General features: G+C 36.0%; 3 protein-coding genes across 13 annotated transcripts in view; 2 read left to right on the forward strand and 1 right to left on the reverse strand.

The window, feature by feature from the left end:
• Positions 1 to 448: 448 nt before the first annotated feature.
• pmvk (phosphomevalonate kinase) lies at positions 449 to 7,485 on the reverse strand. The gene is given in 5 exon segments (NM_001083579.2): positions 449 to 1,872; positions 1,952 to 2,081; positions 3,366 to 3,518; positions 7,170 to 7,233; positions 7,315 to 7,485. Coding segments are annotated over 5 exon segments (600 nt in total). The 5' UTR covers positions 7,404 to 7,485; the 3' UTR covers positions 449 to 1,708.
• A 190-nt stretch (positions 7,486 to 7,675) lies between these two features.
• On the forward strand, positions 7,676 to 19,792 carry eaf1 (ELL associated factor 1). 4 transcript variants are annotated; one of them, XM_068213938.2, is made up of 7 exons: positions 7,676 to 7,739; positions 8,157 to 8,286; positions 11,081 to 11,175; positions 11,254 to 11,390; positions 11,569 to 11,738; positions 15,931 to 16,137; positions 19,165 to 19,792. In XM_068213938.2, exons 2-7 carry the CDS (start codon positions 8,184 to 8,186, stop codon positions 19,212 to 19,214), a joined length of 762 nt encoding a protein of 253 aa, XP_068070039.1. In that variant the 5' UTR covers positions 7,676 to 7,739; positions 8,157 to 8,183; the 3' UTR covers positions 19,215 to 19,792.
• Positions 19,793 to 21,824: 2,032 nt separating this feature from the next.
• The window catches only part of bbs9 (Bardet-Biedl syndrome 9), a 196,148-nt gene continuing 191,418 nt past the window's right edge, over positions 21,825 to 26,554 (forward strand). For all 8 annotated transcript variants that reach the window (XM_068214082.2, XM_009292057.5, XM_073925781.1 and 5 more), the window contains exons 1-2: positions 21,825 to 21,932; positions 25,366 to 25,478. In XM_068214082.2, the coding sequence (XP_068070183.2) occupies positions 25,367 to 25,478 (112 nt within the window). In that variant the 5' untranslated portion in view covers positions 21,825 to 21,932; position 25,366. The remainder of the gene's footprint in view (positions 21,933 to 25,365; positions 25,479 to 26,554) is intronic.

Genomic DNA, 26,554 nt, shown 5'->3' on the forward strand with positions numbered 1-26,554 from the left:
TTGCAGTTTATTATTGAATCAGTATAAATCATCTGAATAAATTATTCAAGTTGAGACAGGGACTCACCTACTGGCCTTCTTTAAGTTTCATATTTATATATCCACAGGTCATATATAATAGGCCTATCAGCCAATGCACAATCACAAAATATACTGAACCCTTGTGCACTGTTTTAATTGACTACCCTTTTGTTATGTTTGGAATTAAAACATCCACTGAAATAATCTGTTAATCAACCTCAGTCCCGATCAACACTACTAAACTGTCACATGATCACAGGATTTCAACTCTTAAATTGGCAAGTTCATAAATGATGTCACTGATTTGGTGAAAAACACACACAAAAAGTAATTGTGGACTGGATTTTCCCCCCTCTTATCACAGTCTTGGACATGATTAATAACAACATTGGCTTTGATGCATTGTTAGATTTTTATTTTGTTTTTATTCTTGTCATAATTTAAAAAAAAAAAGTTTGCCTCGTTTTGTTTGTCATTAATATTTTAATAAACTTGAATAGGTAAAACTGCCCGAGATAAGAACAAAAGCAAGTGATGCATCAAAGTTTGATTTTAAAAATCTTGAATTGTTATAAAAAACTTTATAATCATTAAAATAATAAATAAAAATAATTAGATTAACAATCTTGAATGATGTTTATGATATGATGTAGTTCCGGCAAGCTTCTACTTCTCCGTTTATCCGTCTGATTTTACAATCAGTTTATTTTGACTGCCCCCTGTCATTTAAAAGAATAATTCATAGGCGAGCATGTCAAGTATAAAAGCCTCGTCTGTTTCGTGGGGTGCATGCACAGTCAGCGGAGGTCCGCGACGTGGCGCCAGCCGAAAGTATAAATCAGCCTTTAAAAAGTTGTGCGAAACCCAAAGCGCAACCTCCACAAACACTGCGATGACGTCACATTCGCTGCGAACGCATCGAGTATAAACCAGCCTTAACAGATATGCAAAAAATTTAGAATTTTTTTTTTTCTGATGCATTTTTACAGCAGTTTAATTCAGAGGATGTTTTCATCCTGAACATTACAAAAGGGTAGTAAATTTGACCCGAGTGTATCGTTGAGGTTTTTTTTAAATTCAAAGCATTTTCACAAAATGTTTCAAAATATGATTTGTCACTAAAAATCATTCTGCTAGCTAAAACAGAAAAACGTATAATCAATTTAAGACTCAAAATCCCCCCAGAGTGGATGAAAACGTCCCCAACAGCACATAAGGGTTCAAAATATTAACTGATAACTGATATTGAAAACATACCCCAAAATATGGAGTATTAATTTGTATCACTATTGCACCCCTTTGAACCACATCCATAAACTGTTGTAAAGAAAAATAAATCGTTAGCACTTTATTTTGATGGTCCATTTGAGTATTAGCAGACTGCTTAATATGTTGATACTGCTCCTTCAACAGACATTTAACAGACTGTAAGAAACTTTGCAAGTGCACATTAACGTACACTAACCCCAATCCAAACCTAACAGTCTACTAATAATCTAATGTGAATTAGCTGACATGCAGATGCAATGTAACTTAAACTCAACAAACAGATCATCAAAATAAAGTGTGACCAAATTAAAAAAGAACAAACAAAAGAAAGAGTGAGAACAAGATGATGACAAGAGATTTCCATTCAAGAGTTTGTGCGTTCTCCAACAATGTCCATAAATCAGTTTTCATGAATCCGTTATGATGTTATTGTGTGTGTTTTGAAGTCCACCTGTGACCTGACCGATGACAGAAGCTCGTCCAGATGTTTCTCCAGAATGTCATCAGATCCATCATTCCTAATGATACGGTCAAACTTCACACCCTCATCCAAACCACACTCGGACTCAGCGTCGTCTATACCTGCACACAACCACTCCATCAGATCAACACAACTCTTCTGATGTGTGTGTGTTTATGGAGTTTGCTGTAGCATCTTTACCTGAGGTGAATCTCCAACCCCTCTCTGATCTGGTCTGTTCAGACGCCTCCACCCGAACACACACACACTTATTAGGAAATGCTTCACGAAACCACTGCACATCTGACATCCTTCTGCAGTCGCTGATTATCTGAATATGGGATATGTGTTTATCACATTTTGCATGCTTTAGCACGTTTCTAACTTGCATTAGAACTTTGATATAATATTTAAACACATTGTGAACATTTAGCACACTGCTAACAAGTTTTATCTCGTTGCTAGCACAAGTTTTAACACACTGGTCGCATCTGTAGCACATTGCTAGGATGTTCTGATGCTACTGATATGTTTTTGGCCTAGTATGATTGAACATAACTGTAGCATATTTAGCATCATGTCCTTTGATGCTAAATATGCTACACACAGTTAGCACAATGTCCTTAGCATGACATTGCTAGCTTGTATTAGAACTTGATATAATGTTTGAACATACTGCTAAATTTAACGCATTGCTAACAAGTTTTAGCAAGTTGCTAGCACAAGTTAACGCACTAGTAGAATGTTTTGGAATGCTGCTAATATGTTTGTTATGGCTAGTATGACTTAACATATTCATAGTATCTTTACCATCATGTCCTGGATGGACGGATGGATGGATAGATAGACAGACAGACAGACAGACAGACAGATGTGTTTAGCACATTGCTACCTTGTTTTTAATCACATTAGCATGCTTTAGCACATTGCTAACTTGTATTAGAACTTTGCTATAATATTTGAAAACATTGCTAGCATTTAACACTAATGCTAACAAGTTTAAGTTTGTTGTTAGCGCAAGTTTTAAAGATTGCACTTTGCATTTAAACACATTGCTAGCATGTTTTGGAATACTGCTATTGTGTTTGTTGTGGCTAGTATCATAACATATTTATAGCATCTTTCAGCATCATGTCCATATACTTTGTAGGTATAGCTAGCTAGATAGCTAGTTAGACATGTTTAGGACATTGTTAACTTGTTTTTTATCACACTAGCATGCTTTAACACGCTGCTAACTTGTATTAGATCTTTGATAACATTTTTGAACATATTGCTAGCATTTAACACCTTGCTAACACATTTTAGCTTTTTGCTAGAACAAGTTTTCACACACGGGTAGAACTGATAAAACATTTTGTGCATATTGCTAGCATTTAATATATTGCTAACACATTTTAGCTTTAGCATTTTGGGTGAGGTGCTTGTCTTTTCATGTGGAGCTGAGATTAAAAACATTGGTCATGAAAAGTCTGCTTGTGTTTAGAGATTCAATTTGCACAAGTATGATTTAACATTTTTATAGCATCAAGTCAAATTTGTAGGCCATAGATAGATAGATAGATAAATAAAGAGACAGAAAGATTGATCTCGAGATGACAGGATGTTGTCATACCCAGACGGGCTGCGTGGCGTGTTTGATGGCCAGTCTGCAGAAGAAACCAGAGTCCTCCTGTCTCTTCATCTCACCCCAGTGGATCATGTCAGCGCGATAGCTCTCCTTATATTGGCCAGAACCCATCAGCTCCTCATAGTCCAGATTATGATCCTGATTATCAGAAATACAGCAGCTTAATTCTAATAAAGTGATCATATAGAAAAATAATATGCCACAAAATAACCCTTTTTTTCAACTACAACCATAAACACACATTATATTATACATTTTACTGTAAAAAGTTGAACCGAGCTAGCATCTAAGAATATACACACACTGTTTAACAAAATCTACAAGTGCTGAACAATATATCGTTTGAGCATCAATATCACAAGGTTTGTATCCGCAACAGTCACACTGCAGGATAAGATTATTTACAATATACAAATATTTAAAAAATGATGACCAAGTTATTTTACGTTTGACTGTTCAATTTTTATATTTGAATACTGTTAGGTCAGATAACCAAGACGCACTGTTTATTTAACCTTTATTTGTCCTCTGTCGTACTTATACTGTATATTAGGGCTGCACGATATTGGAAAAAATTGACATTGCGATATTTTTTTTCCCTGCGATATATATTGCGATGTTTAGAAATTCAGAATCGGGAGTTTTGAACTGCTCAAAAATTAAATAATCAATAATTCTATAATAATTTGGGTAATTTAAGCATTTTCATAGAATATAAAAAATTAATAAGTAAAAACACTGAACAAACATTTTTATAGTTTCTTTTGGGTTGTTTATAAAAAATATGACTTAACCGTCAATTCAGATAAATCAAGGATCTAAAATGTTGTGATATTAATACTAAATGTTGTTTTTACTGTGATAAAGGTGAGCTCATTTGGTAAATGTAAAGATGACACTTTATTATCACATTTAGGAATTGACACGAGTGACAAAATAAGTCATTTAACTTTTTATTCAACAATTACAAACTTTTTTTATTACAACAATTACAAAACAGAAGGAAATATCTTGTCACAAAATTGTAAAAATATAAAAACAGCTAAACACTAACCCCCTGAGTGGTTAAAAAAAAAAAATAAACATGTTATAAAACAAATAAATATTGGATAAGATAAACTTGTTCTAATAATTACCAACAATTAACTTTAAAATAAATAAAATAATATGGCTTATATATATATATATATATATATATATATATATATATATATATATATATATATATATATATATATATATATATATATATAGAGCACATCGCGATTTCGATGCTGTAACGATGTATCGTGCAGCCCTATTATATATGGTTAATTTATTCAATTTTTTGCAGATGTAACGCATAGAAAAAGACTTGTTCACCCTAGTCTATCTAAATTAATGAAGTCTTTTCAAACAGAGCTATTCAAGTCATCGGGTGAAACGATATATTGATATCGCAATATATATCACAGCAAAACAAAATATCATAAGATTTATCTGATATCGTTCAGTCCTAAAGTCTACTGTTGTTGTTTTTTTCTTCTGTTTACAGACTGATAGTTGGTATTTGATTTTTCATATTGAACGCTAAAACATTTCTCTTTAACCTCATGGCACACTTTTGTAGAGATTATTAATTTTAAGTAAGCTAACGTAAAAATGTTTACATTTTTGTAATATTTTAAGTTTAAGATGATCATTTATTTGACTGTACTAAAATAAATAAGTACACTTATTTGTGAAAATTATGATTTGTGTAAATTGTTCAGAGAATAGGGACAATATACTCAATCACTTTCCTTCAGCAGGGGTCACCACAGCGGAATGAACCACCATAGACAAAATATATTGCTGCATTTTATTCAATCATTCACATAAATAATATGTTTATAGCCAAATTAGGCACCTAAATCTGATATTTAGATTTTTTTATGATAGATAGATAGATAGATAGATAGATAGATAGATAGATAGATAGATAGATAGATAGATAGATAGATAGATAGATAGATAAGCATGCTTTAGCACGTTTCTGATTTCGATATAATGATTGAACACATTGCTAGCATTTAACACACTGCTAACAAGATTTAGCTTGTTGCTTGCACAAGTTTTAACACACTGATAGCATTTTGTAACAAATTGCTAGCAGGTTTAAATATATTTTAATAATATTTTAAGTTCAAGATGATCATTTATTGAACTGTACCTGAATAAATAAGTGCACTTCTTCGTAAAAATTATGATTTGTGTACATTATTCAATCACTTTCCTTCAGCAGAGGGCGCCACAGTGGAATGAAGCACCATAGACAAAATATATTGCTGCATTTTATTCAAACAGTAAAATAAATAATATGATTATTGTCAAATTGGGCGCCTAAATCTAATATTTAAATTTTTTTTATGATGGATGGATGGATGGATAGTTAGATAAGCATGCTTTAGCATGTTGCTAACTTTGATATCATGTTTGAACACATTGCTAGCATTTAACACACTGCTAACAAGTTTTAGCTTGTTGTTTGCACAAGTTTCAAATCACTGACAGCATTTTTAACAAATTGTTAGCATGTTTAAATATATTTTAATAATAAGTTCAAGATGATCATTTATTGAACTGTACTTGAATAAAAAAATACACTTATTTGTGAAAATTAGGATTTTTGTACATCATTTAATCACTTTCCTTCAGCAGAGGGCGCCACAGCGGAATGAACCACCATAAACAAAATATATTGCTGCATTTTATTCAAACAGTAAAATAAATAATATGTTTATAGTCATTTTTTTGTGTTAATTACAATTTTATTCATTGTTCTTATCACTTGTTAATTGTAGTGTACACTACCTGACAAAAGTCTTGTCGCCTGTCCAAGTTTTAGGAACAACAAATAATAACTTGATCTATAGTTGATCACTTGGTATAGAAAGTGGCTTATATGAAAGGCAAAGGCGTCTAGATTATGATTATTTTAGCAAAATAAAATATGATCATGCCTTGATTTTTAATTATTTAATTAAGGTCTGACTTTGCTTAGACAAAAGTCTTGTCATTAACAGAAATAATGTCCAGTATAGAATATTAAGTCATGCTGCAGTGGAAAATAATGAATATTGTGTATGACTCCATCATGAGCTTGGAGGACTATTAATAAAGTCATCTGGAATGGCAAAGAACGCGTTCTTGCAGGACTCCCAGAGATCATCATGATTGCTTTGGATTCATCTTCAGGACTTCCTCCATCTTCATCCCCAGACATGCTCAATAATGTTCAGTTCTGGTAACTTGGCTGGTCAATCCTGGAGCACCTTGACCTTGCTTACTTTTAGGAACTTTGACGTGAAGGCTGAAGTATGAGAAGAAGCGCTATCCTGCTGAAGAATTTGCCCTCTCCTGTGGTTTTTAATGTAATGTACAGCACAAATGTCTTGATACCTCAGGTTGTTGATGTTGCCATCCACTGCAAATCTCTTGCACGCCCCTATACTGAATGTAACCCCAAACCATGATTTTTCCTTCACCGAACTTGACTGATTTCTCTGACAATCTTTGATCCATGCTGTTTGCAATAGATATTCTGCAGCATTTTTGATGATTTAAATGCAGATCAACAGATGATTCATCTAAAAAAAAATAAAATAATAATCTACCTTCTGCCACTTCTCCAAATGATCAACTAGAAGTGAGGTATTATTTGTTGCTCTTACAACTGGGCTCGACGACAGGACTGTCAGGTAGTCAGTGTACTTTATTTTGCACCACGAACGTGAGTTATTTCAGTTAGGTTGCAGAAGTGTAACTTACCTTTGCGTACTGCTCCTTGAGGGGTGCAGACAGTCTGAGAATACAGCACATCTCTGCAGTCAGTCTGAAATATAAAATAAAAGCATCTTTATTACCGAGTTTAATCTGTTCACGCGACAGGGCTATAGAGAACTAGAGAACTTACCTTTTCTGTATTAAATCTGTCACATAGTCCTTTCCTGACTTTCGCTTCCCACTGAATAACAGAATGATGCTAGGTTGTGTAGTTGCCATGGTTGTAATTACATGTGATGTGTACTTCATACTCGTGTACACAACTGACACATGTCGAGGACTACAGCCTTCAATATGAATCAGGAACCGCTTTATGTCGCTTTACCGTAACTACCAAAAAAATGTAACCTAAAAATAATATAAGCGTCTTTGGTTCTTCTGTTTGCTTAACTATTTTCTTTATTTGTGTTACTTTAAAACTTTATTGGCGTATGCGATGTTTTTTCTGTCATCTAAAAGGATATCTAAGTGAAATGTGGAAGTGTGGAAACAGGATGTTTGGTGTTTTTGTGTAGCTACGGTAATCGGACGAGTGTCACGCCATCAACTTACTGGGTATGTGCTAAATATATTTACATTTCATGTAAATAAGTTACCAGAGTGTTTTTAATTTATGCAGATATTTAAATAGTATCAGAAAAAGTTCAATAAAATAATAATCTTACATTGTTTACGTATTTATAAACACTTTTTTTCACTGACCCGGAAGTGAAACCACAAAAACGTTTGTTTCTGTATTTCATTCTTATTTGTTATTCCCCAAGTGCGGTTTATAAAGGAAATTATTTTTTAAGTGATAAAACTTGTATTTTTAAAAGTAAAATAAACCAAACATCTAAGGTGAATGCGTTATTTTTGGTTTCTGTGACCCGGAAGTTTTGAATCTGTCAGGATTGTTTTGCTTTTAGCGTCTTCTCCTTTTGTCTTTGTTTACATGTGGATAAACCGAGGATTTTTTCATTTTGGGTGAAGTTGGTGAATTCAATGTGACGCGCAGTGATGAACGGCAGCTCGAACCCGCCGCTGGATAAAGAAGAGCATGTGTTGAAGCTCGGGGACAGTTTTGAGAAGAGACCAAAATCATCCTTTCACACCATCAGATGTGAGTCCATCAAGAGAGACATAACATGCGTTATTCAAAGTATATCCCAACTAGAAATTTTCAGTTCTCTACATGCTCTAAGCATATTACCAAGCAATGTTGCATTACTGTTTTCCGCGGGTAGTTTTGTTTTAGTTCCCAGAACATTCTCTTAAAACAGTGCTCACCAAACTTGTTTCTGGAGGGCCGGTGTCCAGCAGATTTTAGCTCCAACCCTAATCAAACACACCTGAACAAGCTAATCAAGGTCTAACTAGGTATACTTGAAACATCCAGGCAGGTATGTTGAGGCAAGATGGAGCTAAACCCTGCAGGGACACCGGCCCTCCAGGACCAGGATTGGTGACCCCTGTCTTAAAAGATAGGAAAACATTTTCTATAATAATATTAACCACATTCGCACACCTTCAAATCTAATACTTCTTTGCTAAAAGGAAATAGGCCAATAAACCACTTTTTATAGCAATACGTTTATTAAAAAAAAAGTTATATTATCAAATATTCATCTTAAAAAATATTTTTTGTTTTAGTAATGTAATTTATTCAGCCAGGATTTAGTGAACTCACAATATTTTGTAAAAAACAGAGAAATTATTTCAGTTCTTATATATATAAAAAGGCCTAAATAGATGCAAGGTCATTCAAATATTTTGCTCTTCTCTGACTAACACACAGGTGTCAAACTCAGTTCCAAAAAGGCCGCAGCTCTGCACAGTTTAGTTCCAACCCTAATTCAACACACCTGATCAAACTAATTGAGTCCTTCAGGCTTGTTTGAAACCTACAGGTAAGAGTGTTGGAGCAGGGTTGGAACTAAACTGTGCAGGGCTTCGGCCCTCCAGGAATTGAGTTTGACACCCCTGGACTAACACAAATACTTGCGACTGGTTCATGAGATCAGTCAGGGGTGCGTTTCCCAAACAATGACGTAACTCGCGGCTTCATCATGTGATGCATAGTTTGGGAAAAGAACAATTGAATGTAGTGACGAGTGTTTCCCAAAACCCATAGTTTCTCTGTCACAGATCCATCGTTTGAACCATGGTATTAATAACGTAAAATGCCCATAATGATGCTGTAAATGGCGTAGAGTAACTACTTCTTTAGAGAAAAACCCATCATTTCTTTGTGCAAATTATTTTGTTTTACACAAACACGCATTTAAAAAAAATCCAATATTAGGTTAGGTAAAAACATGCACTTGTTTTCCATAGTAACTTAAATATATGTAAATTGAACATACAGGGCATGTGATTCCTTTACAAATATTATTAAGAACATTACATATTCTATTGTAAGACATAAAACCACTTAAAAAAGCGAAAATGCATTTTGATATCATATATAAATAAATAAATAAATAAATAAATAAATAAATAAATAAATAAATAATGAGGCTATTTATTGAGAAATGAAATTTTATATTCATTATGTATTAAAAAAATATACCACTTTAATAAAATTAATGATAATGACAATTATTATTATTATTAATAAGTAGGATATTGTTTGCTTATTTATTTAAAATTTTTTGAAAAGTCTACTTTTACAATTTGACATGAGAACCACAACAGAAATGTGCTAATCAACAGGCCCTTGTCATATACAGTACAGATACTTAATAAATTACCCACTATAAATTAAAATCTTTAACGCATGCTGTGTTTTTTGTTTTCACAAGCTTTGGAGACGTAACATAAATTCTGCTTTTAAATAATAGGTCACCTATAGCTTTAGTCATGAGCCGCGGCTGTGTTCAAAATGACATCAATGTTTTCAAAGTGCACTGCGGAGGGACACAATTGTCAATTTGAAAATTTTTAATACTGTGTTCACACCAGACGCGGAATGCGCGTCAAGCGCGAGTGATTAACATGTTAACATTCGCGCCGCGTTAACCAATCAGGAGCTTGCCTTGTGGGGGCGTGATTGTGACGTATCTCCTGTTGTAGGTGTCCCGGGGCTGTTTTTCAGCCTTCATAAACACATAAACACTGTTATTTTCTTCATAAAATCCATGTTAGCCATTTAGCAACAAAGCTACAGTCACCGGGCAGACAGAAGCCCTGCCTATCACGCGAATACGCGTCTGTTCTGAAGTGAATTTGACGTGCGAATGAAGTGGGGTTTGACGCTCGAATGAAGCCAGTAAACTCAAATGTTCACGCGGCTATTTACGTGCGAATAGCGCGATTTATCCGCGCGTTCCGCATCTGGTGTGAACGCAGCATACTGAACTGAAAAAATAGTTTGAAAGCAAATTATACCTAAGAGGAATGAGCTTAATGCTTTTTTAGTCATTCCAATTTTAAATATTAGAATGTTTTAAATGAAATGGGCATAGGGGGGATAGCTGGGAATAGCACACAGCCAGGAACTATGTTTCTAACTACAGCTCCAGAGGTGTAGTTGCAAGCATACAAGTTTACAACGCAGTTTGCGAATGTTTGTTGGAACGATGGATTTGGGAAACGGCTAATCATTGAAGTATGTTTGTAACGACTTTAGTTGGCTAACAATGATTTTCGGAAACGCACCCCTGATCAGCAAGTACCGATCGAGTCATTAAATGTGATTATCAGCCAATCGAAGCCCCCTACCTAAAACCAAGGCATAATTATAGAATTTAGTTTGTGAGAATGAAAACAGGCACAAAAAATTGTAGTAATGAAATGCATTGATTTTATTATTTTAGTAAAGATACATTTATTTCAATTAAATAAATAAAAAGAGAATGAAAAACTAGCTTCATTGTCGTACTGTACGTTTACAATTGTGTGCTATTCCTCCACAGATGATTTTAAACCAGCGTCTATCGATACGTCCTGTGAAGGAGATTTACAAGTGGGAAAAGGAGATGAGGTTACCATCACTTTACCACACATACCAGTAAGAGCAGCGTTCTCTTTAACATTTATATCCGCTTATGTATGACAGCCTTTCTAGAATACTCTGATTTCTCTTTAGGGCTCCACTCCACCAATGACGGTGTTTAAGGGCAACAAAAGGCCTTATCAGAAAGACTGCGTTCTCATCATCAATCACGACACTGGGGAGTTTATGTTGGAGAAGCTGAGCAGCAGCATACAGGTCAAGAAAACACGGTGAGCAGACATAAATCCTGTAGAGCGTTATATGATGTAAACAGTTGCAGTAGTGTTGTTACGATAACTAACACCGTGTCCTAACAACATGACAGACAGAAGCCATATGATTTTGTCACATTGTGCAGCATTTGCGCTGTAATATGACCTGGAAAGGTGTGTGATGTTGTGTTTTTAGAGCTGAAGGCAGCAGTAAAATCCAGGCTCGTATCGAGCAGCAGTCAGTGAGAGCGAACCAGCTGACGACCCCACAGTTCCGCACGCCAAACAAACCAGGACTGGGCGCCAAAACCTCCCCTACCAAAGACAACCCTTCACCAGAGCCTCAGCTGGACGACATCAAACGAGGTCAGATATTCACACTCGCTATTATACCATAGTGTGCTTAATGCACTACATACATAACAAGTGTTCTTCAGCCACTGATAAACTTACTGCTGAAAGGCTTTAATTTCACAAGGTTTCTTTTACAGCATCGATAATTTAATTTAATTTAAATATAATCAGTAAATAGACTTCAGCATTTATTTTATTGTTCAACGGTAGAACAAGGTGAAAGATTGTTTAAATGCAGGCACCGTCAGGAGCAGCAGGCGAGTGCCGAAACTCCATTGAAAATACTGTGGTAAAATGATTTTTCATATTTTAATGACATGACACTGGAATTTAATGCAGTGTTTCTTGTCAGCTGTGAGACCCACTTTATATCATATGTCAATCAGGCAGTGAACATCATTAATTTAAAACAAGTCTGATCTTACATGCTATGATTGAATTATTAATTTTTCATTGCTTATTCAAAATTAAAAGTCCCCATGCATATACCCATTAACTGTTTTCTTTAAAAGCACGTTTTCAGTTGTGTAGCAAGCAAAACTTGTCCTAATGTGCAATATTTTATGCATGTAAGGATCTCTGGTCTCACTCTCTCAGTCTTTGTTCTAAAGTGCCTGTCATTGTTCGAAAATGAACCTATGTGAATATAAAACCAACTTCACCTCAGTAAAGCAGGCTAGGCGGAATAGCGCTATTTACTTATGATTTGTTGTTAAACTCAATAAAAACCTACATTATCAATCCTGTAAAAAGCCTTATAAAACTGAAAATAGTCACGTCAATCTTTCACCAAAAGATTTCAGTGGCTGAACAACACTTCTGTGCATATAACCCATTTGTAAGGCAATACAATCTACACCATCTTTGCGTGAGTAAAAGAGTTTTAAAACAGGACATTACCTGTTGAACAGAAATACTTCAGCTTTGGTGTCGTCCTTCCTCCAGCGTGCTAAACTAACTTCAATATTGATTGAGGATTTTAAAAAGTTTTGATTCAGCGTTTGTTTTTACCGATGTCACTCTCTCTTGTGTGCATGTGAGCACGGCGCACAAGAACACGCAAGCGATGGATATGCGTCAACAGATTTGTGCTGACGTACAAGTCTACATTTGTTGACAGACAGTTTGGGCGTCTAATCAGAATTATGGGAGATGTTGGCCCAACAAATTTTAATTGGATGAACATTTTTTTAGTTTTATGCCTTACCCAGAATATAACAATACATATAAATACATATAGATCATTACTATTGGAATGTAAAGACAGTTTCAACCAGCACAACAAAATAAGTTTCTGAAGACAATCACCTACTGCACGTTTAATGATACTAAATGTTATTAGCTTTAGGGCAAGTTCACTCAAAGAACGATAACATTAACTTGAAGCATAACTGTAGCTAAATTTGTGTCCACACCAGTAAATGATAACAGTCTGTTTATTATAAAACTGATTTTCAGGGTTTATTCATTCATTCATTCATTCATTTTCTTGTCGGCTTAGTCCCTTTATTAATCCGGGGTCGCCACAGCGGAATGAACCGCCAACTTATCATACACTACGGACAATTTAACCAGCCCAATTCACCTGTACCGCATGTCTTTGGAGCACCCGGAGGAAACCCATGCGAACGCAGGGAGAACATGCAAACTCCACACAATAACGCCAACTGAGCCGAGGCTCGACCCAGCGACCTTCTTGCTGTGAGGAGAACGTGCTACACACTGCGCCACTACGTCGCCATTTTTAGGGTTCAATAAAACAAAAATAAATTAGAATGCCAGTGTTATTTTAGTTAAGGATGCACTGATATTAAAAATTCAGCAAATACTGGAGACTGATAACTCTTTATACTTGGCTGCTGATTGCATATTGTCCAGTTATGCATTTTCTGAGCCTAATTGCTAAAATTAAACACAAACACAGTGATTGAATTTGAAAATCGTAGCTTTTTAATTGCTTCATGACAGTCATGTTTATGACAGATTTATGACACATTTTGTTGTCTTGGTAATGTCAAGCTGTCATGCCGCAGACAAAAACAGGTTTTATGTAATGTTGTCATCACAAACAATGTCATCTCTACATTTTAAAATGTCATTATGAATGCGTCATGACACTTAAGGCTGATGTATGCTTCTGCGTCAAGCGCATGCGTATGGTCCAGCGCAGCCTTCGCGTGGTCGCATAGCCCTCGCCATGGCTGATGTCGACACTGACCTCTCAAAAAATGTAACTACATGTCACAACGACGCATAGCGCAAGCTCTGTGATTGGTCAGCTTGGTAGCTGTGACGAATGTGGGCGGTGCTGATGGCTGCGAGCCTGATGAAGCGAGTGTTTACATGTGTCGAGTCCCATGAAGGAGCTCCAGATGGAAACTTTTGTTTTGCGTTTACTTCATGATTAAAGTTTCGCCACCGTTCCCGCTTTTAAATGAGCGAGTTTTAGCTACTTGTACATTTAGGTAGCGTTTATAAAAAACAAAACGCACACGAAGAAACTAAACACAAATGAACAAAAACCCCTACTGCCAAATAGCTTTTTGGAAGTGTTATTGCAGAGCAACACAAACAGCAACCAGATGTATAAATGCACGGCTACACGCAAGCCAGACACCATGGGTCACGCTGATCACTCGACGCAGAAGTGTAAACCAGCCTTTAATGATGGTTGTTAAAAGCATGCACAAAATTTCATTGGCATTTATGACAATTTGGACTTGTACAATGTATTTTGGCTACTCCCACAAACATACCTGTGCAATAGGCAGGGCCAGACTGAATCTGCGGACGTTTTTTGCTATTTTTGCAGAGAATTTTGGTAAAAATCTGTGGATTTCTGCTGAATTATTTTGGGAGTATCCAGCAGAGAATCATAACTAAAACCTTAATATATGAAATAAAAAGTAATACATTACTGAATAAAAACTGAATGAATTCAGATTTACACATTTACTCAAGTGAATAAACTGAATTAATGATGGGCTAAAAATCTGCAGAAATCTGCGGAATTCTGCGCGTGCAGATTCCGTGTGGGCCTAGCAATAGGGTATATGCTGAAGCGTGCCAATAGGACTTTTAATTTGCCAGTAACCTGGGTTAACCGCTTCCGGTGAACTGTATGCCAAAGCAAAATCAAATGCGTTTATGGTCTGTTTTCTTTAAAAATCAGCGATCTCCATTGGTTGAGTGATATCCAATATAAAGTGTGTCTGAGATTGTACAAGAAGCACTGCATTAAATTACATTTTCACCGCCATGTCTTTATAAAAAGAGCATTCACTTTACTCCAGTATATTCAATGGAGCTTCTGCATTATCCTGCCGATTCTGTTGGTCACGTGCGAGTAAACAGGTTTTTGTCTCATTTTACGCTTGAGTAACTAAGTGAATACCAAAGTCTGTTTAACTGAATGTATTGAATTACATTACAACATTGATGCTGTAAAAGGAACCATATATAAAGCAGGGCTGAGCCTGGTTAGTACCTGGATGGGAGACCACTAGGGAACACTAGATTGCTGTTGGAAGTGGTGTTAGTGAGGCCAGCAGGGGGCGCTCAACCTGTGGTCTGTGTCCTGAGTCCTAACGCCCCAGTAAAAGTGAAGGGGACACTACACTGTCAGTGGGCGCCGTCTTTCGGATGAGACGTTAAACCGAGGTCCTGACTCTCTGTGGTCATTAAAAATCCCATGGCACTTCTCGTGAAAGAGCAGGGGTGTAACCCCGGTGTCCTGGCCAAAGTCCCTCTATCGGCCCTTACGATCATGGCCTCCCGATCATCCCCTTCCACCGAATTGGCTCTATCACTGTCTCTCCACTCCACCAATAGCTGGTGTGTGGTGAGCGCACTGGCGCCGTTGTCCTGTGGCTGCCGTCGCATCATCCAAGTGGATGCTGCACACCGGTGGTGGTGTGGAGACACCCCTCATGATTGTGAAGCGCTTTGGGTGTACGGACATACACATTAAGATGCGCTATATAAAAATACTCATTACATTACATTACATATAAAATGGAAAAAAAACTCACAATAACAGGTCACCAGACGTTTATCATTATGGGAGCAACACCAGCTCGGCATATACCCTGTATAAGACAGTTTTTTTTGGTCCAGGGTCATATATTGTGCGTCTGCAGTGTTGATGTAGCTTTTTCTCTGACTCTGCTGAATTGAACCAGTGTTTTTGATCTGTGTGTGTCAGAGCTGCGGGCCGAGGTGGACATGATCGAGCAGATGAGCAGCAGTGGCAGCAGCAGCTCTTCAGAATCTGCCAGTTGTTCAGGCAGCGGGAATGACGACAGTTCCTGCAGCGATGGAGAACAGGAAACACATCTCTCGCCCAGCAGGAACAACATGGCCAACGGAATGAACAAATCACAAGGCAACAACCAGCTGATGAACACACTCCGTAAGAAAACATATATATTACCCACACGAGACAAGCATACAGTGTAATATAACTATGAATGTTGTGCAAATAGGATATAACAATAATTAATAGGTTTTGATCCCAACTGTGCCACTTTGGTGACTGTCGCTTTAAATTCAAATGAGATTGTGCTCTTTTTACAAGAGGGCAGAGCTACAAATTAGGGATGTGTAATATGGCAAACCTTAGAAACACGATTTTCTAGAACAATATTAAGATTTTGATTTTAATAACAATTTTGACACACACAGATGTTTTACACCAGGGGTCACCAATCCAGTTCCTGGAGGGCCGGTGCCCTGCAGGGTTTAGCTCCAACTTCACCTCAACACACCTGCCTGGGTGTTTCAAGTATACCTACTAAGACCTTGGCTGTTTCTCAATCGGTTCTTCAGCGGCCTTGCAACCTCGTGTTCTTGTGTAACGTCATTATCAGCTGCCAAAGTTCAGTTCCAATACTCAAGACCGCAAGTACGGAGGACGCGTGAAACTTCCTGGATGTGATCTTGATATCGAGGACGCACTGATACAGACTTGAGCACCGAACTCGCTCTGGAAGTCCCAGAAGTCATTGCGACTGGAGGTGGGAAGCGCAGCATTTTATTTAGATTTATTATTAATGTTCAGAGATATCACTTATTTACCGCAGGAGTTTCCCTAAATGAAATGGTGAAAGTAAACATCACCATGAACATCTTAATAAAGGAATAAACACATTAAGGGTGTTTGTTTGCTGAAATTCGTATTAAAATCTGTTTTATTTATATTGTGCAGAGTATATTTATAATGTTTTTATGCAAAATATATATTTTGAAGAGGGGGAAAACAATAAATCGTTATATGAATGTTGTAATGTTTAAATAATTTCCATTTAAAACGCGTGAAGGTCATGTGACCATCAGGAAGAACGCAGCATCCCATTTCTTAAAGGACGCGTTCTCTGCCCTCGCGGTCTCCTGAGTTCGTTCTTCCGAAGACACCTGGCAAGACCGCTCTCCACAAGAACGCAAGTCCATTCTCTGCGTTCTTGGAATTGAGAAACAGCCCTTGATTAACTTTTAAATATTGGACCAAACTTTGTGATCTCATAACTTTGCGCCAGACTGTCTTACAGACTTAAGGTTGTGCTCATTTAACTCACTAGCAATCTGCCAATCACTTATGACCTTTCAACTTACTAGCCACACCCTAGCAACTGTCCCATAGTTTTGTGTTTGATTAGAGTTGGAGCTAAAATCTGCAGAACACCAGCCCTCCAGGAATAAGTTTGGTGATCCCTGTTTTACAGTATGAATCTAAAACATATTTTCAAAGGAAAACAATTACATCTATATCAAAGACCTGTAACATGTCTCTAAAACAGACACACACAAAAAATCTCGTAGTAAATGTGTAACAAATTGTCTCCAAAAATTGCGTGTGCGTGCATGTCGTCAGACTCAAGTAAGGATCCAATGTTCTGCTTGAGCACATATCAGAAGTAGTCACGTGTACTTTTCTATGTGTCTACAGATTTTTTTTCTATGTGTCTACAGATTTTTTTGTCATGCATAGATCATAGACCTCTTTGTGATGCTGCCATGAAACATGCTGTTCACATATCTATACTTTTGCGCTCATAAGTTTGTTATTTCCAATGGAATATTGGGAGTGTAGGGATAGTTTAACCCAAAGAATGACCAGTCTGGTAGATGAAGAAGAGCCGGAGTCAGATATTTAAATAAATAAATCAAGTTTACTGAAGATAGTTTGCAGTTTCATTCGCAGAAGCCAGCATCAACACTCGCAATAAGTTCCTAGGCCGCTCTGCTTACAATCACCAATCAATAACAATTATACTCTCCCATAACGTCATTAACTGCGGCATACATATAGGTGTTCTAACCTGATTGGTTAAAACACAGACTAGAAAAATTTCCACGTGGGGTTCGTGCGTACAATTCTGAACATTATCTAAACATAAACGTCAGACATACCTTAGACTGATTAGAGCTGACTCCAGACCTGTGAAATGGATCAACAATCAAATAAAACACACACTTAAAGTATAATCTGTTTCTTATCCAAGGCTGAGTGTACTGTCAGCCGTCTTTATCAAAACTTGTTTAAAACCGGTATAATACATTCAGGCAGTTATAATTCCTTACTACACAAAGTCTATCTTGAATAAAAGTAGAATCACTTTAAAAGAATTAACAGTAAAAATAGCAAAATCACTTTAGACATTTTAGACAATATTAACTACTAGAAATAACAATACAAACAGTTGCTTCCAATCCTCAGCCCTCAGTTCCACTCAAGGTCTCCATGACCTCTGACCTAGATTGGTGGCTTCTGAAAATAGTTATAAAGAGACAGGCAAATGCACTAACATTCTTATATTAAGCAATGTGTTAACTTATTCATTAATTAAAATCAATTCACGGTTAAATACTGAGAAACAGGATGATGAAAAGGATAAACGTTGGTCCATGATGAGACGGATTGGAAAGCAGAAATCCGAATCCTTCAGGAGCGACACGCGCATGTGAAAACCTCTAAACTTTTTAAAATGCCGCTCTGCGAGTCGCATGACAAGAACTGACCAATCATTTTCATACTTTGTACAGAATATACACATTTCAGTAGTCTAATTACTTCTAATCCAATTTTGTGATCTATGCTAAGCTAAGATAAGCTAAGCTAAGCTAAGCATGCTGTCACCAGAACCGGAGATTGACTGAACGGATTAAAATATGGTAAAAATTATCAAAACTATATTTTTTTTCCGAGCAAGATGCTAATGGTCTTATCCGATTCAATGATCTATGCCAAGCTAAAGTGCTCCCACCAGAACCAGAGATTGGCTGAATGGATTCCAAAACAGTTAAACTCAAACATTTAACCCTAATGGTGTTGTAAATTGTGCCTATTTCCAAAAAAAAGTAGAGTGTTCCTTTATATGTAAAACCCACACCTGCTAGTGTTTCATTTGTTACAATGGTCTTGTTTTTGTTCCCCCCTCAGGAAATGATCTCCAGCTGAGTGAATCTGGCAGTGACAGCGACATCGACTGATCTCCAGTGATGTTCAGCTCTTGAAAACATAGATGGTGTTCCCAGCGTTATGTGTTTCATAGCTAATACCAGTCCTTCTGCAGTGCTTTTTATCCTGAGCTTTTAACGTGGAGATATCATAGGAGGTTTTGAAGAATGTAATTTTATTAGATTTTATTTTTATTGCAAAGGGAGTTTTTGGAACTGATATATACGGTTGTGTGATGCGAGATTATTGTACCTGTGCTTGTTCAGTATTTTTATGAAGCTTGTATATGCACCTTTCCTCCATGTTACGTGTGACACACACCGACTTGTTGCATGATCATTATTCTGACTGTTTTTGGCATAGTCTGTAAAGTTGAGCCAAGGTGTTATCTATAGATTGATCACAGCACATGATTTAGGCTTAATTTGTTTATTGTTTGTATGACAGAAGGGTCAAAACTCTTAAGGTATAACATTATCTGTCTTAAACAGTATTTTAAAATCTGTCTGCACTGCTGGTTTAACCAAAATTTGTTTTAATGCAGCTGACCCCAGTATAATTGTTGTATATAGCATCTGTACTGTAACAATAAAGTAAAAAAAACTAGCCATTTCTGTGGGTCTGAGTGATCATTTTTATCATGATTTTTCTTTTCAGTTCAATGACTTTACACTTTATTATGGTGGCTTGAGAAAGCCGGCATACTGTTATACTACCTAGACTGTTCATACTCCAACCACCAAACTAACTCCAAACCTCCAAATACACTGAATTAAGTGGCTATATCTTTTCCAACTGATCCAACTTACAGTTTTCAGAAAAAAAAATAACCTGAAAAATTCGTAAAAGTCCCATTGGCTTAATATTGGACCAAACTTTGTGATCTCATAACTTTGCGCCAGACTGTCTTACAGACTTAACGTTGTGCTCATTTAACTCACTAGCAATCTGCCAATCACTTATGACCTTTCAATTTACTAGCCACACCCTAGCAACTGTCCCATAGACTTCACATTCGACATACTAATAACAAACCAATTCATACTAGCAATATACTGATCCATATTAGAAACATACTAATGACATACCAATCCATACTGGAAACATTTCAACAAACTTACTTATTATACTAGCAACATGCTAATTCATACTAAATTCATGCCAACAACATGCTAGGTTATGCTAAAAACATGCTAGCAACATGCTAATTCATGCTAGATCCAGTTATAGTTTCCTATAGATTGATCACAGCACATGATTTAGGCTTAATTTGTTTATTGTTTGTATGATAGAAGGGTCAAAACTCTTAACGTATAACATCAAAATGACTTTCCTTCACTTTTGGTCACATGGAATGCACATAGAAGGCACTATCAGGGCATGTCTCATTTAATCTGAGCTGTATAAAATGCTTTTAATGCGCACACCTAAACCCCAATGACATCACTAGCACCATTGAGTGCATTGCATCTATGAGATTACATGTCTAAGACTGCATGTCTGCATTTCTGCCCTGCTTTTATCCATTCGTCAATCTTTCTTCATTTTGTTAGCAAAATCTTCCAATGACCCAATCAGTTCCCATTGGATGAAATTATGCTCTGTCCTACATTTCTTTCTAATTTTAGGACAGTTTAAATTCATGTACATCATCGTATGGAAAAGCAGGACAGTCTTAACTTCTGTTTCATGGCGATTTTGAAGATAGATTAGTTAAAACTGTAATCAACTGGGAATCCATAAGGTCAGGCTACACCAGAAACAAAAGTTTTTTTTTTCTTATGAAAAAAATAGAAGGTCAATTTAATGTATAAAAGCCCTTAGTAGCTATATACATTTCTGTGGTTTTATTTATGAGTACAAGGGAATCATCAGATAGACATTTTGGGAAACTTGCTTCAGTGAAGATCTAATCATAGACCGTTTTAAAAGCTGTCTACATGTTGTTTTAAGATTTATTTGTATTTTAAGTACAGTCAATTCTATAAATGCTTTGTATATTGTACAAATATATTTGTATAAATGATAAAGTACGTTACTCACTGTTTCAGTTGGAAGTACATCAACATACCTATATAAAAGTCTGAGCAACTTCTATTTCACACAGACTTTAATGGCAATTTAACTCACCATTTACTCATGCACAAGTGGTTCCAGATATTTTGGAGGTCTGGAACCTTTATGGAGTTTTATTAAAAAATTTTTCACTTGTTGAATACAAAAACATATTTTAAAGATAGCTGAAAACGTGTAGCCATTGACTTCTATAGTATGTAAAAAAGTATTATGGTTACAGGTTTCCAACATTTTTTAAAATAATTTATTTTGTGTTTAACAGAAAGTAAAAGAAGAAGTAAAACGTGAGTAAACGATGACAGAATATTAATGTTAAGGTGAACTATTTGTTTAATAACATACATTTCATTTTTGGTGAACTAACCCTTACAATTAAAAAGTTACTATAGTGCTCACAACAATTATATTCTATTAAAGAAAAGTTTTTTTTAATGTGTGTGAGATATTATGTAATGTTTGCTTTTTCTATTTGACCTGCAACTTAAGATCGTACAAAGCAAAATCTCCACGCTGGACTCTTATTTTGATATCGAGCTGCCATGTTCCACAGTTCTGGCTTCAGCGTTGCTGTCAGTACCATGACAACAGCGGGTCGAGTGTGAGGAGCTGAGATGTCTTGAGCTACCTGGTTTTACCACACAGTACTAGAGAAAACATCACTGCAATTACTACAGGTACAACAGATTTACGTATATTTTTCACCAGTGCACATAAGAGCAGCTTCACGGTCAACAATACATCTGTGAAACTATGAAAGTGTGAACCGCGATCGCAGCAAGCTGAGTAACGTTAGCAGATTTACCACAACAATACTCTTTCTTTCATTCACAGGGAATAAGATAACTGTTATGTCTCATATAGTTACCTGATTTCTAGCTTTGAAAATATTTAATGGCTTACGTTTTTAACATAATCGATAGACTGTTAACAGGTTGGTCTGGATGCTTTCTGTGTAACTTAACGTTACTTTGAAATCCAAATTTTAGATTTAACCTGAAATTCAGAACGCTTCTTAATATAAATAAAGAGAAACTAGTTTACACACTGAATGTTATAATAATTGGTTAATTTATATTCTTTCGTTCTGTTTAATTCATACTTAATAGTTCAGAAGTTTAGTTAACAGACTAGTAAACACACACACGCTGCCTCCATAATAGAACCCACACATATTCTCTATAAGTTATATGTACAGTGCACATTTTATTTGTCCATGTTCCTGGACCAGTCTACTTCCTTGCATTTCCTCTGTTTCTCTCTGGTGTGTGGATTAGCTGGGTTAAGCAGTCAGCAGTTAGTTAGTAAAGCTGCTTGGATTGCAGCCAATGAAATCTGCAGTCACGTGACACTTCTGTCAGGTTATACTGTCAGCTGCATGTCTGACAGTCTTGGTGGTTCAGTCAGCATCAAAAACCATGTGCTCAGAAGATGCCAACTAAGACAAAGAGTGATTAGGGGAGAGTCTTTTTGTTCTTACATTGTCATTGAAAAACAAAATGATGAACAGAATTGTGTCAGGATGTGTATTCTATGGTGGATGAGAGAGCTCAAATGAGCTGCAAGTCCATATGAAATGCAACGCCATCGATGTGATCCAAGTCCTGTGAAGGGAGGATGCCAAACGTGCATACTTTTAGAAGTCCCCATAACACTTGTCCAGGCCATATCCTGAGCAGATGCAGTGGTGGTCATGGAGGAGGAGTGGAGAACATGAAACTGATTCCTGAAAGACCCCAGTGACAGACGAGTCTGCGCTGATCTCGTGGGCCAGCCTGAATACCTGACGGTGTCGTACTCACAACTGCAGCTTCTTCACGATGGACGTCAAGCTTTCCCCAGCCCCCGGCACCTAAACTGCAGCTCTGCACAAGAAGTTTGGCCAGAGGAGAAATGGTCATGCCCCAATGAGCCTGGTTTCTCTCAAGTTTTTTTTTTCCTTCACTTTTGTCAATTGGTGAAGTTTGTTCCTCACCTCTGTCACCACTGGCGTGCTTGGTTTGGGACTTGTGGAGCTGCGCATCGATGGATTTGCTCTTCAGTGTTTGGACTTTCAGCTGTGAAAATTAAACCACACTGAACTAAACTTTAACTCTGAAAACTGGACTGACAGTTTCAATTTGAATTTGATAAATTATGTTAAGCTCCTTTGCTACAATCTACATTGTAAAATAAAGATGGATTGAAGAATTTAATTTGCAATCAAAATTTACAATGTTTAATTTGCTAGCGCTCATTGTTATTCTTTAGGTGAATAATTAATACTTTTTCATTTGTGGTAATCTTCAGTGAAAGTCTGACCGTTCTTCTTTCATGTTTAGAGTGGTGACTTTTTAGTTTAGTTTAGACAGATTTAGCCACAATTTTCTTAGTCATGCCTCTCTTACCGTTAGTTTGCTATGAAGAAATTATGCTCAAATAGAAAACCCTGCCAAATATTCCTTATATACTCAATATTCTGTTTCTGAATATTCTGTTCTGAATATTCTCAATATTCTGTTACTGAATTCAGTTCATCAACATACTGAAATAAAAGTCTATTCGTTCGTTTGTCTGTTCGTCCGTCCGTTCGTCAGTCTGTTAGTTCGTTCGTCTATCCGTCCGTCCATCTGTTCATTTGTCTGTCCGTTCATTCGTCTGTTCGTTCGTTCGTTCGTCCATCCGTTTGTTTGTTCTTTTGTCTCTCCGTCCGTTCGTTCGTACAGTCATTCAATAATTCATTTGTGCAGTCAATTATTCATTTTTTCTTTTTTTACAGTCATTTATTTGTTTGTACATTAGTTAATGGATTTGTAGGTTTGGACATTCGTTCATTTTTTTCATCCACATCAATAAACAGCCATCAATCTAACAATCTGTAAAAAAAAATGATGACGCTGCCATCTAAAATGTGAGCTGCAGACATTGTTTAAGTAGTTTGTAATAGTGTAGGAGTCAGATTTGCTATACATGAAGATCTAATAAGAAGCTTAAGCCCATAATGAATTTATAAAAATAGATCTTATAGATCTTCTAAAAGCAAATTTGATGCAAAGTTTTAACATTGCAAAAGCAGCCAACCCCCCTCCCTTCACACTTTTTTTTTATTTAGTCAAAGTTAAACAACAAAGAGAAATTTGAATTTCACTTGACTAAATTATTATTATTATTATTATTTTATTATTATTTTTAGCTTTAAAAAGACTTTTTTAATTTATACAATGGGAGCTACGATGCATCATTTTCACATTTGGTTATTCAATTTACAGTATGGAGCTTAATCAGAAAACATTTTAAAGCTGCTTGACAAGCACTGTTTGATTAGTATTTGTATAATTTTTTTCTGTTGAACTTATTTGTGCAATAACTGTATTATTTATTAGAGTACTATGTTACACTGGTCAAACCTATGCACACTAGGGATGCTCCGATCTATCTGCCGATAATCACATTTAATGACTCGATCGGTAATCGTCAATCTGGCCGATCTAATAAACCGATCGCAGGGGTTTGATTAGTTAATAATATAACTTCTTGTAATATACTTATTGCAATAAACAATAGTTTATAGGCCTATTTTCTTTTCGTAAAGTAGTGGTGGATTTAAAGGTGTGCATTTTAACGTTTTATGCATCAAATATGTGATTATTCTTGATTTCTTTCATCATTTTCCAATTTTTTATTTGTGTGATATTGTTTTCTGTTAACATGCTTCTGGCCATGACATATCCACACTAAATGGTTAAAAGGGACTATATGCAGCATCCTTTATTTGTTCTCTTAGGTAAGGCGAGATCTCCTCTTAAGTGTCATACTTAGAGGGAAAATGTGCTAAATGCATTATAAAGCTTGAAGCATTAGAATCAGTACTCCGTATCGGCCGATCACCAAGACGAAGAATTGGTATTCGGTATCGGCTGCAAAAATCCTGATTGGAGCGTCCTTAATGTAAACGATGAATAGTTATGTTTGTGGAAAAAATTTTATATAAATATAATATTTAGGACTTAACATTTCTTATCATTGAGGTGAGCCTTTTGTCAAGTTTATTTAAAAGCAGTGATGAAGGAGTCTCTAATTTGTCCAATTACAGTGCATAAATGAAACACTAATGTAATGCTTGTTTTACAGGATGTCTTTGTTTAAGGCCCGTGATTGGTGGGCATCGGTGCTGGGCGAGGGCGAGGAGTTTGACCAGGGATGTCTGTGTGTTGGGGATGTGGATAACAGTGGTACTGGATATGGTGAGTATCCTTTATTTTGAGTTTCCTGTATTTTTGCATCAGTGTTTCAACAGATTTTATGGATGGATGGATGGATGGATGGATGAATTGATGGATAGAGATAGAGAGAGAGAGAGAGAGAGAGAGATGGACCTTCGAAGTTCTTTTAATTACAAAAACAAATATTCATTCATAACATTACACCATCCAGATAAAAACAAACAATCGGAAACAATAAAAAATACAAAGAAACTGCAACAATTTCCACAAGATGCTGCATATACAACATGCATAAAAAGTCAATGTTGCGCATACAAACGCATTATCACTCTCTCCTCTTTAAAACATCATATTAAACCCTCCTTCTTCACTGGGTTGACATAGTATGTTTTCAAATCCCCACAAAGAAAAAAAAAGATTCTTAATCATTTACTAATTCATAATACTTACTGTATACTCCATCATTAAACCACTTTTAACCAAAGCCTTAAACATTTGTAAGGGATCAGTGCCTCCACTTAGCATTGCTTTATTCTTTCTTGTTGAGAGAGATAGATAGATAGATAGATAGATAGATAGATAGATAGATAGATAGATAGATAGATAGAAAGATAGATAGAAAGATAGATAGATAGAAAGATAGATAGATAGATAGATAGATAGATAGATAGATAGATAGATAGATAGAAAGATAGATAGAAAGATAGATAGATAGAAAGATAGATAGATAGATAGATAGATAGATAGATAGATAGATAGATAGAAAGATAGATAGAAAGATAGAAAGATAGATAGATAGATAGATAGATAGATAGATAGATAGATAGATAGATAGATAGATAGATAGATAGATAGATAGATAGATAGATAGATAGAAAGATAGATAGATAGAAAGATAGATAGATAGATAGATAGATAGATAGATAGATAGATAGAAAGATAGATAGATAGATAGATAGATAGATAGATAGATAGATAGATAGATAGATAGATAGAAAGATCTTATGTAGATAGAGCTCTTGTGTAATACATCAGGTATTAATAGTAACATTTTACTCTAACATTAGATGGAGATTGTTACAGATGAAATTGACTAA

This window comes from Danio rerio, chromosome 16 (genome assembly GCF_049306965.1).
Source record: "Danio rerio strain Tuebingen ecotype United States chromosome 16, GRCz12tu, whole genome shotgun sequence".
Lineage (NCBI taxonomy): Eukaryota > Metazoa > Chordata > Actinopteri > Cypriniformes > Danionidae > Danio > Danio rerio.

Excerpts from the sequence above, each read along its gene's own strand:
- eaf1 (XM_068213938.2), top strand. The coding sequence starts at position 8,184 with ATGAACGGCAGCTCGAACCCGCCGCTGGATAAAGAAGAGCATGTGTTG. Across the intron at positions 8,287-11,080 it reads ATCCTTTCACACCATCAGAT|ATGATTTTAAACCAGCGTCT; the intron begins GTGAGTCCATCA and ends ATTCCTCCACAG. Across the intron at positions 11,176-11,253 it reads TCACTTTACCACACATACCA|GGCTCCACTCCACCAATGAC; the intron begins GTAAGAGCAGCG and ends ATTTCTCTTTAG.